At 45.1% G+C, this 16,749-nt stretch overlaps 1 protein-coding gene across 1 annotated transcript; it reads left to right on the top strand.

The window, feature by feature from the left end:
• Positions 1-6,394: 6,394 nt before the first annotated feature.
• On the top strand, positions 6,395-7,361 carry OR1I1 (olfactory receptor family 1 subfamily I member 1). The gene has a single exon (XM_072788137.1). It carries the CDS (start codon positions 6,405-6,407, stop codon positions 7,359-7,361), a length of 957 nt encoding a protein of 318 aa, XP_072644238.1. The 5' UTR covers positions 6,395-6,404.
• Positions 7,362-16,749: the final 9,388 nt, after the last annotated feature.

Raw genomic sequence — 16,749 nt, 5'->3', positions numbered from 1 at the left:
ATGTGGTTTGAAGTCCCAGTGTCAAGCACAGCACCTGACCTGTGGCAGGGGACCAGGAAGTGTTTGATAAATTCATTCTTTTGACTTTATTGACTTTTCTGACTTTCTAGGAGCTTTCCTCAATGAACCCAACTGCATAAATTCTCTCCCTCATGGAATTCTCATCATGATGGAATGAATGAAAGGACATTGATTCAGGCATATGAGTGGAGGTTTGGAGGAGTTCCTGCCCAGCAACTACCATGAGGCTCAGTCTGGGCTGGGAAAAGATTTGGGGGGAGTGTTCTGTGAGAGCTAATCCCTGGTGACTTTTCCGTCTCCTCACTCCTCCGTCATCTCAGAGTGCACATACCCTAGAGAATAGGCCACAAGTGGCAAGACTAGAAACAAAACAACTAGCATTTTCTTTCTTAACAAGGAGCCTTGAGGATAGAGTCCCCAAGAGCCTCCGAACTGTAAATATCCTACTGTGTCCCTGGCCCCCCGCTCATCTGCCCCAGGCTGGGGCGAACACATCATTCCCCCCTACAGACATCAGACTCGCCCCAGCCATCACCGTTTGAGTGGTCTCCCTTTGTCCTTCCTGAGGGCTTACCACTGACCTCAAGATCCCCTGGAAGTCAGTAGAGAAGGAGGTTCGCCAGGACCATCCTGTTGGTGATACCATCCTGGTAAGTCAGCAAGGGATGGGGAAGCAGAGCGAGCTGAATGGGACTGGGAAAGAGGAAACCCTTTCCTTTCTGGATGTACAAAGAGAGAAGTATCTTAGACCAGTATTACAACCTCTGAGTGTATAGAGGGCATAGAGGCCACACCCTCAGTAGTAGATCATGAGAAGAAAGAACAGTCAGACTCTATAGTGGAAAGACACCAGCACAAATGGAAGCAATTGAAAAACAGATCTTTCCACTATGGGTGGTGGTTCTCTAGATGTGGTCCCCCTGCTAGCAGCAGCAGCATTCCTGGAAACTTTGTAGAAGTGCTGATTCTCAAGCCCCACCACAGACATTCTGGGGCATAGCACCAGCCCTCTAGGAGACACTGATGCAACTCAAGGTTGAGAACCATTACTTTAGTGCAACCAAGGACTCCATGAAAACAACCAAGTGCAAATATGTTGCCAGGAGGGGACTCTCAAAGCATATGCAGCCAGAGGAACCTGAGCATCACCTTACAAAGCTTCAAATAGAACTCTGAAAAATCATGGAAAGTAGTAGAAGGTTTGGCTAGAGATCTCTTGAGGTTACCAAGGAGATTATACTGCTGCCCTTCCTAAAAATCCCCTTTCGACACCTCCTCTACCTCCAGGGATCCTGCTCCTCATGGCAGATATTTGCATCCCTCCCCTTGTTCTCACAAGAGCTCAGAGTCACCAATAGCCTTTCCTATACACACCTATCTACCTACTGTGTCCTCTCAAATGCATCCTGATCCCACTTCAGCTAACCTTAAATCTTTCTGGAGACCAGCATTCCTTGGAAGGCAGAATGATGATAATTTTAGATGCTCGTGACTGAATAGTTTTCCCTAGGAAGTGTTGACAGCACAGTTTAGCTTTGAGATGCCTCTCCTCATGAAGCATACTCAGAGAAGCAATGGCGTGTGAGAGAATAAAAATAAATCTGTCCAGATGGGAAATGGAGCAGTTGCAAGCTGACGCCCCTCACTCTCAGCCTGGCTCCTCATTGTCAGATGCGGCCAACACAATCTCCCTCTTGTGGATATTGAGAGACCTGTAGCTCCTAAGAAGGCTCAACACTTGGGACGCTTGGGTGGTACAGTCAGTTAAGTGCCCAATTCTCGGTTTTGGATCAGGTCGTGATCTCATGGGTCTTGAGATCAAGTCCTGTGTCAGGCTCTGTGCTCAATGCAGAATCTGCTTGAGTAACTCTCTCTCCCTCTCCCTCTGCTCTGCCCCCTAGTTCGCTCTCTTTATGAAATAAATAAATAAATCTTAAAAAACATAGAAGAAGGAAAAAGGCTCAACACTACAGATATGGTCACTAAACCCCTCTGTTGTGTTCTTGTTGGAAATTACCTTTAAGTCATGGGAACTTAACCAGGTAAACAATGAATTAAAGAAGATCCTCTCATTGCTGAAAAGATTCATTATAGAAGTTTTATAAAAACTTGGTGAGTCATGCCATGTGGGGCTTTTTCTATATCATCCACATATCATAAAAGAAATATGTGTAAATCTGGGAAACGAACTAGGGGTGGTGGAAAGGGAGGAGGGCGGGGGGTGGGGGTGAGTGGGTGACGGGCACTGAGGGGGACACTTGACGGGATGAGCACTGGGTGTTATTCTGTATGTTGGTAAATTGAACACCAATAAAAAATTATTTTATTAAAAAAAAAAGAAATATGTGGCACTTAACACACTCTATAAATAAGTGAAAGGGGAAATCACTATGCACTCCAGGAGTTGGAGACTTAATGGCAAATACAACCAGGCTTTGGTGGCCAGGTGTGGATCAGATAAACATATGCTTTCTTTGGGATTTTGACATGAAACTGCTCCTAAGTCCCAAAGTGCTGAAGCCAAAGGAGAGGAGCTCAAAAGTCGCCTCTGACTCTGAAGATTAAAATGGCCTAGGATGAACTCCAAAATGCTTTCTAAATCCATGGGGAAATAAAACTGGGGTCATACCCATTAGCAGTGTTAAATGGGTCAATGAGAATATTAATACAACATGCCTATGTGGGCATTTCTTTAAATGTTGCTCTCACACTGGTCACTGTTTTAATATCAGTTCCTATCAGGGTCTTCTTTTATAAACTCACTTTTCTTGTCATCATATTACCTACAGGAATAAGCACATAGTGCTTTGCTTCCCATCAAATAGGCATTACTTTGAACAATCCAGGCTGTGTCTGAGAGCTTTATTTTGAAAACCTCTTAAACAGCTGTTTGACACATTATAACAATATGTATTTTATGATGTAAAATACACTGTTATGTACAGTGCAAAACTGTTCCAGTTACTAGTGATAGCCTCTCTAGAACATGAGAAAATATAACACTTTTGTCCTCGAAAGCTACTGCTAATGGCCAAATATACTTCCAAAATACCATTAGCTTTAAAACTTCAGATATTATTCTCTTTTTTAAAAAAGATTTTATTTATTCATCATGAGAGACACAGAGAGAGGGAGAGCGGGGCAGAGACACAGGCAGAGGGAGAAGCAGGATTCATGCAGGGAGCCAGACATGGAACTCGATCCTGGGTCCCCAGGATCACACCCTGGGCCACCTGGGCTGCCCAGATATTACTCTTTATCATGAAAGTTCTCTTTAAAATCTCCACTTAGAAAAATCAGAGAGGATGACAAAATACTAGAGTCTCCCAACTCTGGGAAATAAACAAGAGGTAGTGGAAGGGGAAGCTGGTGGGAGATGGGGTGACTCGTGACAGGCACTGAGGAGGGCACTTGACGGGATGAGCACTGGGTGTCATGCTGTATGTTGGCAAATCGAACCCCAATAAAAAAATACATACAAAAAAATAAAACAAAATCTCCACTTAACCAGTTTTCTGTGTTCATCCATGGTTTTCTTTTCCTCCTGAGCATATGTTGGTTGCTGATGCAGAGAAAGCATTTGACAAAATACAGCATCCATTCCTGATCAAAACTCTTCAGAGTGTAGGGATAGAGGGAACATTCCTCGACATCTTAAAAGCCATCTATGAAAAGCCCACAGCAAATATCATTCTCAATGGGGAAGCACTGGGAGCCTTTCCCCTAAGATCAGGAACAAGACAGGGATGTCCACTCTCACCCCTGCTGTTCAACATAGCACTGGAAGTCCTAGCCTCAGCAATCAGACAACAAAAAGACATTAAAGGCATTCAAATTGGCAAAGAAGAAGTCAAACTCTCCCTCTTCGCCGATGACATGATACTCTACATAGAAAACCCAAAAGTCTCCACCCCAAGATTGCTAGAACTCATACAGCAATTCGGTAGCATGGCAGGATACAAAATCAATGCCCAGAAGTCAGTGGCATTTCTATACACTAACAATGAGACTGAAGAAAGAGAAATTAAGGAGTCAATCCCATTTACAATTGCACCCAAAAGCATAAGATACCTAGGAATAAACCTAACCAAAGATGTAAAGGATCTATACCCTCAAAACTATAGAACACTTCTGAAAGAAATTGAGGAAGACACAAAGAGATGGAAAAATATTCCATGCTCATGGATTGGCAGAATTAATATTGTGAAAATGTCAATGTTACCCAGGGCAATATACACATTTAATGCAATCCCTATCAAAATATCATGGACTTTCTTCAGAGAGTTAGAACAAATTATTTTAAGATTTGTGTGGAATCAGAAAAGACCCCGAATAGCCAGGGGAATTTTAAAAAAGAAAACCATATCTGGGGGCATCACAATGCCAGATTTCAGGTTGTACTACAAAGCTGTGGTCATCAAGACAGTGTGGTACTGGCACAAAAACAGACACATAGATCAGTGGAACAGAATAGAGAATCCAGAAGTGGACCCTGAACTTTATGGGCAACTAATATTCGATAAAGGAGGAAAGACTATCCATTGGAAGAAAGACAGTCTCTTCAATAAATGGTGCTGGGAACATTGGACATCCACATGCAGAAGAATGAAACTAGACCACTCTCTTTCACCATACACAAAGAGAAACTCAAAATGGATGAAAGATCTAAATGTGAGACAAGATTCCATCAAAATCCTAGAGAAGAACACAGGCAACACCCTTTTTGAACTCGGCCACAGTAACTTCTTGCAAGATACATCCACGAAGGCAAAAGAAACAAAAGCAAAAATGAACTATTGGGACTTCATCAAGATAAGAAGCTTTTGCACAGCAAACGATACAGTCAACAAAACTCAAAGACAACCTACAGAATGGGAGAAGATATTTGCAAATGACGTATCAGATAAAGGGCTAGTTTCCAAGATCTATAAAGAACTTATTAAACTCAACACCAAAGAAACAAACAATCCAATCATGAAATGGGCAAAAGACATGAACAGAAATCTCACAGAGGAAGACATAGACATGGCCAACACGCACATGAGAAAATGCTCTGCATCACTTGCCATCAGGGAAATACAAATCAAAACCACAATGAGATACCACCTCACACCAGTGAGAATGGGGAAAATTAACAAGGCAGGAAACAACAAATGTTGGAGAGGATGTGGAGAAAAGGGAACCCTCATACACTGTTGGTGGGAATGTGAACTGGTGCAGCCACTCTGGAAAACTGTGTGGAGGTTCCTCAAACAGTTAAAAATATACCTGCCCTACGACCCAGCAATTGCACTGTTGGGGATTTACCCCAAAGATACAAATGCAATGAAACGCCGGGACACCTGCACCCCGATGTTTATAGCAGCAATGGCCACGATAGCCAAACTGTGGAAGGAGCCTCGGTGTCCAACGAAAGATGAATGGATAAAGAAGATGTGGTTTATGTATACAATGGAATATTACTCAGCTATTAGAAATGACAAATACCCACCATTTGCTTCAACGTGGATGGAACTGGAGGGTATTATGCTGAGTGAAGTAAGCCAGTCGGAGAAGGACAAACATTATATGTTCTCATTCATTTGGGGAATATAAATAATAGTGAAAGGGAATATAAGGGAAGGGGGAAGAAATGTGTGGGAAATATCAGAAAGGGAGACAGAACGTAAAGACTGCTAACTCTGGGAAACGAACTAGGGGTGTTGGAAGGGGAGGTGGGCGGGGGGTGGGAGTGAATGGGTGACGGGCACTGGGGGTTATTCTGTATGTTAGTAAATTGAACACCAATAAAAAATAAATTAAAAAAATATGTTGGTTGCTGTCTCACAACAGATGAGAGGGGTTTTACTGTAGTGATGACATGATAGAAGATCATAAAGTCCCCCTAATAAATTTGGTGATCATTGGAAACAGAGAAGAGTGTCATCTGTCCTAGTATCCTTGGTCATTAACTTGAGATGGATGCTAAAATTGTATCATTTGAAGGAAGGATGAAATAATGGAGGGAGGGGAGAAAAGAGAGAAAGATAAAGGGAAAGGAAGAGAAGGAAGAAAAGAGGCTGATCAGGTTCCCTTTCCCTGTGCTGGGTTTCGGTTTCAGTTTCGGTTTAATTCAGCTTAGTTTTGTTTTCTGTGAAGCTTTGCCCCACTGAAAACACAAAGATGTTCATGGGTAATATCTAAGTTGTCTCTAAACCACTGAGTGAGGTTTTTGAGATGCGAACTATCTCCAGCATGGATGGGTTCATTGGGGAGAAACAGGAACCCACAAATCTTCACAGAACTCTGCAATCTTTGTAGGGGACCAGGACTGGACCTCCATCTCTGATTCTCAGCTTTATGTTGCTTTCCTCTCCCCCTTTTTCCTTTGCAGTAGACACAGGATGTTCATGGAACCAAAAAACCAAAAAAACCAAACAGTAGTCTCAGAATTCCTCCTTCTGGGACTCACAGAAAAACCAGAGCATCAGACTCTCCTCTTTGGACTTTTCCTCTCTGTGTACCTGGTCACCGTCTTTGGGAACCTGCTCATCGTCCTGGCCATCATCACAGACTCCCACCTCCACACTCCCATGTACTTCTTCCTCTCCAACCTGTCCCTCGTCGATACCTTCTTCTCTTCCACCACTGTGCCCAAGATGCTGGTGAATCTTTGGACCCAGAACCGGGCTATATCTTTTGTGGGCTGCCTTGCTCAGATGTACAGCTTCCACCTGTTCGGGACCACGGATAGCTTCCTCCTGGCTGTGATGGCCATTGACCGGTTTGTGGCCATTGTCCACCCTCTACGCTACTCAGTCATCATGAGCCCTTGTGTCTGTGGGTTGCTGGTGGGGGTGCCATGGCTGATCACCAATCTCCAGTCACTCGTGCACACCTGCCTCATGGCTCAACTGACCTTCTGTGCTGGCTCTGAAATCCCTCACTTCTTCTGTGATCTCATGCCCTTGTTGAAGCTCTCCTGCTCTGACACGCACACCAATGAGCTGGTGATTTTTGCTTTTGGAATCATCATGGGCATCAGTCCTCTCTCATGCATCCTCCTCTCTTACACCTGCATTTTCTGGGCAGTCTTCAAGATCCCTTCTGCTCAGGGCAAGTGGAAAGCTTTCTCCACTTGTGGCTCACACCTCACTGTGGTGTCACTGTTCTATGGCACCATCTTTGCTGTGTACTTGCAGCCCACATCACCTGCCTCCTCCCAGAAGGACAAGTCAGCTGCCCTGATGTGTGGGGTGGTCATCCCCATGTTGAACCCCTTTATATACAGCCTAAGGAACAAGGACATGAAGGCAGCCCTGAAGAAGCTTGTCGACAAAGCAGTCTCCTCTCAGTCCTAGGACAGAACAGTTGTTGGGCACTTAGCTTGTTCCAGAACCACTGTTGGGTGGTGAGAACACGGAGATACATCCCATCACTGCCCTCAAGGTGTTCAGAATTGAGTGGGGGGATAGAGATGTGTAAATAAATCATTATGGTGCAACTTGATAAATGTGTCACAAAAGATGAATAAAAAGCTGTGGTAACCCAAAGGGAGAGGCACACATTTTCTTCCATGATTTATCTTCCCTGTGAATATCAGAAGACTTCAAAATAGTCTTAAATTGGCCCTCTCTGGGGTATTCGGCTTATGGGATTGCCATGTGGGTAATACTAGTTGAACAAAAGATCGGCTGCACCATTTTAATATTGATAAAGACAACACATATTAGCCAGTTACGTCACCATGCTTCCTAAGTGACCTGGAGAAGGACAGTGGAAGCATCTGTTGAGATTAGTCACTTATTATTCACTTCAGCAGCCACCAGCCTCGGTCTCACAGGGACTCTCTGGCCACCTCTTGTGGCCATGACTTTGAATAGGGATCAATGTCATCAATGGGCACCTTCCCATGTGCACCTTCCCCACCTCCCATGCATTGGATCATAAGAGACAACAACATCTGGCTCCCAGGGATTGTGATTCAGCAGTCTGGCACTAAACCCTAGAATCTGCCTTTTTAACAAGTTCCCAGGTGGCCTTAATGCAGGGAGTACACAGACCTCAGTCTGAGGACACAGGCCCTGGAGAGGCTGCAGAGCCCATGTGTTTTCTGTGATGCCCATCATCTGACTTCAAACCCAATATGACTCTAAAAGCCCAATCAAAACAAGCCAGATAGGATGGACTGGAAAGTTAGTGCTGGGAGGTGAATTTCATCCTTCAGAAAAGATGTGTCAAAGTCTAACTCCCCAGAACCTCAGAATGTGACCTTACATGAAAATAGGGTCTTTACAGAGGTAATCAAGTTAAAATGAGGTCATTAGGATGGCTCCTGATCCAATATGACTGCCAACCTTATCAAAAGGGAGAATTTGAAAAAAAAAAAAAAAGGGAGAATTTGGACATGGACACAGACACACCATGAGAATGCCGTGTGGAGATGCAGGCAGAGTTGGAAGTGATGGTTCTACAAGCCAAGGAACACCAGAGACTGCCAGCAAACCACCAGAAGTCAGGACAGAAGCATGGAACAGACCCTCCCTCACAGTCCCCGAAAGGAACCAACCCTGCTGACATCTGATTTCAGACTTCTATCCCCTAGAAACATGAGACAATAACTCTCTAATCCAGTTTGTGGTCCTTTGTTATGGCAGTCCTAGCAAATGAGTACAGCAAGTTTAGGAAGAGCTGGCATCATGCAAAGACCACACACAGACACATCCCCTCAAGTCCATGACTCACTGTGTGTCATGGTTAAGAGAGTCTGGGCTACAGCTGGAGGAAAACATGAGGGGTTTAAATTGCATGGATTCATTTTCTGAATCCATTTTCTGGGCCCTCAGTGTGATGACAATAATGAGATATATAGCATGCCCAGCACAGTGCTAAGCTGTTTGTGTGTGTTATCTCATTATATTTTAAACAACAACCCTACAAGTTAGGTGATATAAGTTCTTATTTTACACATAAGGAAGCTGAAGCTTGAAAAATGAAGCTGCTAATAAGTGATAGCCAAAGTTCAAACAAAAGACCCATCCCAAAGCCCCAGGTCTTAACATCACACCATACTGTCTAGAAGTTGGTGCCTAAAGCAGGGATTTGCAAACAGGGAGCCTTGGGCCAAATCCAGCCCACAGCCTGTTTTTTGTATGGCCTGTGAGCTAAGAGTAGTTTTTATATTTTTAAATAGTTGGGGGAAAAATAAAATAAGACTATTCTATGACAGATTGATTATATAAAATTCTAATTTTAGTGCTCATAAAGTTTTATGGGAACACACCCACATCCATTAATTTATGTATCATCTATGACTGATTTCAAGCCACAGAACAGAGTTGAATAATCTTGACAGAGACTCTATGGTGCACAAAGCCTAAAATATTTACTATCTGACCCTCTACAGAAGGAGTTTGCTGTCCCCTTTTCAATAGAAAAAATAGACTGATACCCAAGTAGATCCATGAACCAGAAGCATCAGCATCATGGAGAGTTTGCTAGAAATGAAGACTCAGACACCATCCCAAACCACTAAATCATAATTTTAACAGCAACCCATGGGGTTTCTATGAGCCTTAAAGTTTGGGGATCACAGAGATAGGTGGGGGATGGAATGGAGGGCTGTAGAGATGTGGGACCCAAATAGGCCTTCGGTTCAGGAGAACTAGATCTGGGGCATTTTTCCATAAACATTTTCGATTTTTCCCTGCCTTAAACACGGTCCTGGAGAGAAAGGTCCACATCACACCATACGCTTTGAAAGAATTGTGGCTACAGCTTGAGGACATGGCCACCAGGTGGCGATAGTGCCGTTTCACAAAGTGGATTTAAAACTTTTTCAGAAACATTTATCCTGGCTGTAGGTGGGATCCTCCCCTGGGAGGCACAGCATGTGCAAAGTTCTTGTGGTGGGGTGGAGCCTGGGTTATTCAAAGAAATCACGGAGAGGTGTGTCCCCAGCCCACAGCGTGGGGAGTGGGATGTGTGGGACCTCATGGAGGACTGCAGTAGTCAGTCACCACTGGGACTGCTCCACAGGGCAGAGGACACCATGACACTAAGCAAAGATATAGAGAAGGCCTGTGATTCAGAATGAATCCACTGATGAATCATACCATGGATTGGGGGTCAGAAAACTTTCCAAATGGCCAGATAGTAATTATCAGCTTTATAGATCATACAGTCTCTGTCACAATGGGTGTATTGTCTATTGTGGCTTCCATAGACAATACAGCAAGGATTAGAAACTGAAACTTGAATTTCATATTATTTTACCATGTCATGAAAATAGTCCTTCTTTACTGTTGCATTAAAAAATGTGTTGACATCATCAAAATGATTCAGAAATATTCTCAACGAATACCTTCCTTCCATGCACTTCTCTCCCCCAAATTGTAGTGGTAAAATATAGCATGTAACTTTTTTTTTAAGAAAGTAAAATATATTGCCAAAATGGATCTGGCTGTTTGAGTTTCAGTGACTGGCATATATTCACTCCTTTTCTCCACCCACCCCAGAAACACTCCCACATACTTACCTCTTCCAATTTAGCTACCTGGCAATGCGGATTCCCAAATATTTCAACTACCAAAATATTTCAACTGTTACCCATCAAGAGGAAATGAGGAGAAAGTTTTCACCTTCTGTATCATCTTCCTGAGCTCCAGGATCAATTAGGAAAAAGATTAATTAATTTGAGAAACAGAAAATCCTGTCTAAAATCTGCCATCCAATGTGAGCTGTCTAACATCACATATTACTGGACACAGTAATCCTATGGTTACCAAGACTCCCTTCACGGACATTAGATTTAAAGTTTTAATTATCAAAATTATCAAAAGTAACTTATGACATGTTTCCTTTTGATTCATTTCCAACCATTTAAAAACCGGACCTTAGGTTTAAAGTTTTAATTATCAAAATTATCAAAAGTAGCTTATGAAATGTTTTCTTCTAATTCATTTCCAACCATTTAAAATTTTTAAAAATAGTTCATAGCTCAAGAGCCAGATTTGGCCCACAGGCTCTGTGGTTAGCAAACCCTGGTACACATGGATGGAAGTAACAAGAAGCAGAGAGACCAACAGGGACCAAAGAGTGAGAAGTGAAATTGGCCAAAACCCAGCACCAAAAAAATGAAGGGATGGATGGTGCCACAGGACCTTTGCATCTGCTAATGCCTCCTCAGCTTTGAGATTTCAAGGCAAACCCCACTTCCTCACAGAAGCCTCTCACCCCCTCCCTACCTCAGTTATATCAGGTAGCTATACATTCACTATTCCTCATTCAACTCATCACATCAGTGATTTTATATTCATTTGTGTGATTCTCTGATGAATGTCTATTTCACCCACTTAACTGTGAGCTGAGAGATTGTTTTCTTGCTTATCTTGCCCAACTCCATACAGCAGCCACTTAAAATATATTTGTTGACTTAACAGATGAATGAACAAATGAATGAATGAACAAATGAATGAATGGGGAGGCAATGAATGGCAAGACTCTAGGAGTAGGCTGGGTAACAACAGAGACAGCTAACAGTCAAAATAAGGTTGTTGTGTACACGATGTAAACTCTCCTGCCTCCCGAGCTTCCGTAAAGCCTGACATACACCCAGGAACCTTGGTGAAATCAAGGAGAGAAGCCTTCCTCTCATCCTAGAGACCAGGAAGAGCAAGCTCAGCGTTAGAATATTTAATTCAGCAATAACAGGAGACCATGAGAAAATAATCATCTAGTAATTCTCCAAAACCTCAGCAAGGATGTTGGAAGGGGCTTGAGCCCATTTATCCCGATCTGAAGAGTACAGCAGAGTCACCCTGGCCACCATTAAAGCACAATACCACTTCCTTCGATGTACATAGGATTTTATAGGGTGATTCAAAGCAATTTTGGAGACAGACACTGAGATTCAGAAAAGGAAAATGACGTCCCAAGGCTATATGCTAGATCAGGGCACAGTGCGGATTCCAATCCAGGGGAGTGTGACCCGAAAACCTGACCCCATCCTGCTGGATGGTCTCCCAGATGACTCGCCCAAGGCCACATTGCAGCCCCATGTAGGGCTCTGGGGGGCAAAAGGTGGATCAGCTGGTAGAAAAGAAAGCCACATCCAACAAGGCATGAGGAAGGATGCAGTAAGGCTTCAGCCTGAGGTCCTAGAGGGGAAGCTCCTACTCCCAAATGTACATTTGCTAGGGATCTGGGGAGTCACTCCTATCTCTGTGAACTTGTGCTGTGGGAGGTCCCCAAGACCACCCTCAGGTTCAGTGATTCACTAGAAGGAGTCAACAGAACTCAGCAAAATGGATATATTCACAGTTCATTACAGGGAAAGGATACAGATTAAAATCAGCAAAGGTAAAAGGCACATGGGCAGAAGGGAGCAGCCACCAGGGGACCAGTTGTCCCCTTCCTGCAGATCCATGTAGACAGCACTTAATTTGCCCAGCAATGACATTAGACCACACACAGGGTCTACTGCCAACCAGGGAGTATATGCCTCCATAATAAAACATCACAGATGGTGTGGCTTAAACAAGACAAATTTATTTTCTCACAGCTCTAGAGACCAGAAGTCTGAGATCAAGGCATCGGCAAGATTGGTTCTTTCTGGGGCTTCTCTCCCTGGCTGGTCAATGGCCATCTTCTGTACTGTCATATGATCTCCCTTATGTCCACACACATCCTGTGTCCAAATGTCCTCTTCCCATGAGGACACCAGTCATACGGGATTAGGGCCCACCCTAAAGACTTCCCTTGATTTAATCACTATTTAAAGGCCCTATCTCCAGATACAGCCATATCCTGAGGAACTGGGGGGTAGGTGGAGGGTTAGGGCTTCAGTATATGAATTTGGTATAGACACAATTCAGCCCACAACAGCCACATAGACATAGCTGACCGCCCATGTGGCTAACCTTGGCTACTCAATCTCTGTACCCTCCAGGTTAAGTTGACACAGTGTGGCCCAAAGCCCCCCACTATAAATCACATTGTTAGCATGGCCCCCAGGTATACAGAGAGATTCTTATCAAGTAGGACAGTCTAAGGGCTTATGGGCTACCTCCCAGGTGCCAGTCAGGAGCCAGACCTTTCTGTGGAATGTGCAGTAGAGTCCAGAGATCTGGGAGAGAGGAGGGATGAACTAAGGAATGAAATGGGGTCTCTGCCTGGCCCTGCCCACCCCTGGCCACTTGCCCCAGCCGACCTGTTTGTCACCCCTCTCCAGGATGCCTCCCCTTCCTCTGGGAAAATCAGAGGTCCTGCAAGCTGGACACCATGGCAGTTCTTGGCATGGCTGCTGGTGGCCAGTTGCTGAAGGTGTCCTGGGGCATGTACAGGGGCCCGGTCAGCAGGAAGGCCCCGCAGACCTGCAGCTAATGGAAGGAGGGCACTGCAGGGGGCCTGGCGGTTTTGCTGCACCTCAGCTTCAACCCCACAGCTTTCCTGATGGGCTTTGCTAAGGGCCACTCGGAGACTCTGGCCAAGATATGCTGCCCCACTAACTGCCTGTCAGGTGATGCCATATCCCACCTCTGGAAGCTGCTTGGCAACCTCTCTCCCTCTAGCTGCTTGATGCTGCCCTGGTGGACATCTCGGGGCAACCACCTCTTCCCTGGCTCCTCTGAGGATAGACTCCCAGACAGGCAAGTGCCTCTTCACCCTCTGGGAAGAGCCTGATGCAGGTGAGCCTCGGGCACAGGGATAACTGGCAATGACAAAAGTGGGAGGGAGGACTGGGAGCCTGCTCCCCATGATCTTCTCCATCTTCTATTCCCAGGAACTAAGGATCCCAAGGAGATGGCAGAAAAGAGGCTTAGCCCACAGACACATGCCCTGCCTCCATTATCCCCACTCCCAACAGCCTTGGTAACAGGGGGAGTTATTCTTCCTTCTGGATGGACAAGGAAACTGAATCCTAGAAAAAATGTCTGCATTTGGGGTCCCCCAAAAGCTGACTCTGAGGCAAGGATTCAAGTGCAGGTAGTTTATTTGGGAGGTGATCCAAGAAATGCTGGAATGGGGGCGGGTGGAGAAGTGAGAAACCGAAAGGAAGGAAGTCAGTAAAGAGCATACTGGTATTCAAGTTTCCAGTGTAGACAGCTGGAGCTCAGTCCCATGGGAACCTGTGGGCATCAGTGCGAAACATATACATCTTCAGTCATCCCACGTGAGGGTTGAGGGAGTTAGGGTATATGAGCACCAACCCCCACTGTCTGCCACAGAGGTTCAGAGCTCTGCTCAAACCTCACCAGCCCCCTCTGTCTGAATTTCTTCTTAAAAAAAAAAAATCCCCATTTTGCTGGGGACTGGATTTATCTATCAGGCACATAAATACAGCACATCAGGCCTACAGCCAGTGAGAACATCTGGGGGAAAGAGAATACACACACACACACACACACACACAGGGAGAGAGAGAGAGAGAGAGAGAGAGAGGCTCCTAAATCCAAACAGCAACTATCAAAATCCAGATGAATAATTGTACAGACTGTACAAAATGTGAAATTCAATATTCATAACCATTTTATTAACACCAAGAACTTCAGGTTGCTGAGAAAGAATCATAGCCAACTGTGAATTAAATAAGCTCCATGTAGCCAAATAAATGCAACAGGAGAAGTACAGAAACACTGTCAAAGGTGTTTACCAAAAATAAATAAATAAATAAATATGGATGAGGTGTGTGAGTGGTTTGTAATCATTTGATGTGATGTGGGTGGGGCCAGGGATGCTCTCATCCCCATATCAGCCTCCAGCTTCTCTGAGATGCTGGGATACCCTGATGGAGCCCTCCTCCTTTCCCCTCTTCCCTGGGACTTGCGAAGAGGTGCTGTCTTGACCCTGACCTCTTCCTCATCGTCAGCCGCTCCCTCAAAGACATCAAGGATGTATCACTCTCCAGCCTGACTCCCCCCAAACACATATCCAAGATAAGTGAACAGAACCTGAGAGATCCGTGGATGCTAACAAGCATATTAACATATGCATAATGGGAATCCCAGGAGAGAAGAGAAAGGGATAAGGAAATAGTTGAGGAAATAATGGCCAAAAAAAAAAAAACCAACCAGAGTTGATGAAAGAAATGAATTTGCACATCCAAGAAGTTCAATGAACTCCAAGTAGGATAAACCTAGAGATCCACTTTGAGACACATGATAAACAAACACACAACCTCCTCTGCAATACTCTTAGCCACCCCCTTCCATCCAGGCTTCTGGCCCCTGATACCTGATCTCCTACCTAAACACTCAGCAGTGAGCAAGACGGACAAGCTTCTGGTGGAGTCCCACTTAGACAAGGATGCAGATAAACTAGAACAAAGCGCTGGAGCTCTTAAGTTCAAGCTGTGACAGTGTTCAAAGAAATGAAACACAATGAGATAATAATGAGTGGACAGTGTTGTGTACTCAAGGAGAGCCTCCCTAGGGTGTGCTTTTGTAACTAAAGGATGAGAAAGAGGCAAATTCAGAAGAACCTGGGCTTCCCAGACAGAGGGGACTACATGTGGAAAGGGCCTGGGACAGGTACAGTTTGATGTAAGGAGGATCAGAGTAGAGGTCATGGTGAGCAATGGAGACAAGAAAAGAGATGAGGCTAGAAGTCTTACCAGGAATCTAGATTTTATTGTAGGTGGGGTGAGCAGTCATGGAAAGACTGTACAGCAGGAGTGTGCAGTAATCTGGCTTCAGCTTTTTAAGTCCACTCTGGAGAATGGAATGTACAGAGTGATGCAGGTTAAAGTTTCCCAGATGGGCCACATCCCACATCCTCTTCACAAGATCACGTTGACACATCACCCACTGAGAAGGGGGGGGGGGTCTATGCCCCCTCCTCTTGAATCAGGGTGCCAGAAGTAACACAACATGAATCCCAAGGTTGGGTCAGAAAAAAATAATGCATCTTCAGTCTTATTGACTTTCCAAGTCCTGGGTGGCCATGTATGAAGCCTGGTATCCCTGACTACTGACCTGCTGGGAGGAAGCCCATGCCAGGGAGCAAGGCCCATGTAGCTGCCCTAGTCCACAGCCTATAAAGAGGTCCCAGCCCTCAGCTGTGATCACTTACAAGCCATATGAGTGAACATGTCTGCAGATGATTCCAGCCCCCCATTTGTTGAGATACCCCTAAACCTCAAAGACTTTCTAACCAAGGAGAATGAACAATCAATGTCAGCTGTGCCCTGCCCAAATTCCTTACCCACAGCATCTGTGGGTATCAAAAAATGGCTCTTACACCACTGTTTTGGAAAACGTCTGTTAAACATCGGTAGTAACTGGAATTGAGGGATGGGAACATGAGGAGGCAGCTGAGTGGCAACCAGGAAACTCAAGAAGAGGAGGTATCATGGAAAGGAGTGATGCCAGGTCTTGCACCAGGCTGGACCAGTAGACGGGGAAAGGAGGGCGGGGGGGGGGGGGGGGGGGGAGGAATACGTGCAGGATGCGCTTTAAAGGTAAATCCTAGAGAACTTGCTGTGTTCCTTCAGTAAAGAGGGTGGGTAAGACGTTAGACGAGGGCCCAGGACCGTGCCAGGATACGCACAGGTGGAGCGAGGAAGGCAGCCTAGCGCCCCCATCCCCTCCCCACGCGGCCCGGGCGACTACATCTCCCAGCATCGCTCGCTCAGGCCGCGGGAAGGGGAAAAAAAAAAAAAAAAAAAGTTTGGGCCAAGCATTCCCGGAATGCGCTTCCTGCTGGCGCGGAGCGGGGGGCGGGCGGGGAGGCCCGGGCGGGGCGGGGAGG

The sequence above is a fragment of the Canis lupus genome, chromosome 19 (genome assembly GCF_048164855.1).
Source record: "Canis lupus baileyi chromosome 19, mCanLup2.hap1, whole genome shotgun sequence".
In the NCBI taxonomy this organism is placed as follows: Eukaryota; Metazoa; Chordata; class Mammalia; order Carnivora; family Canidae; genus Canis; species Canis lupus.
This window is presented reverse-complemented; position numbering and strand designations above follow the sequence as displayed.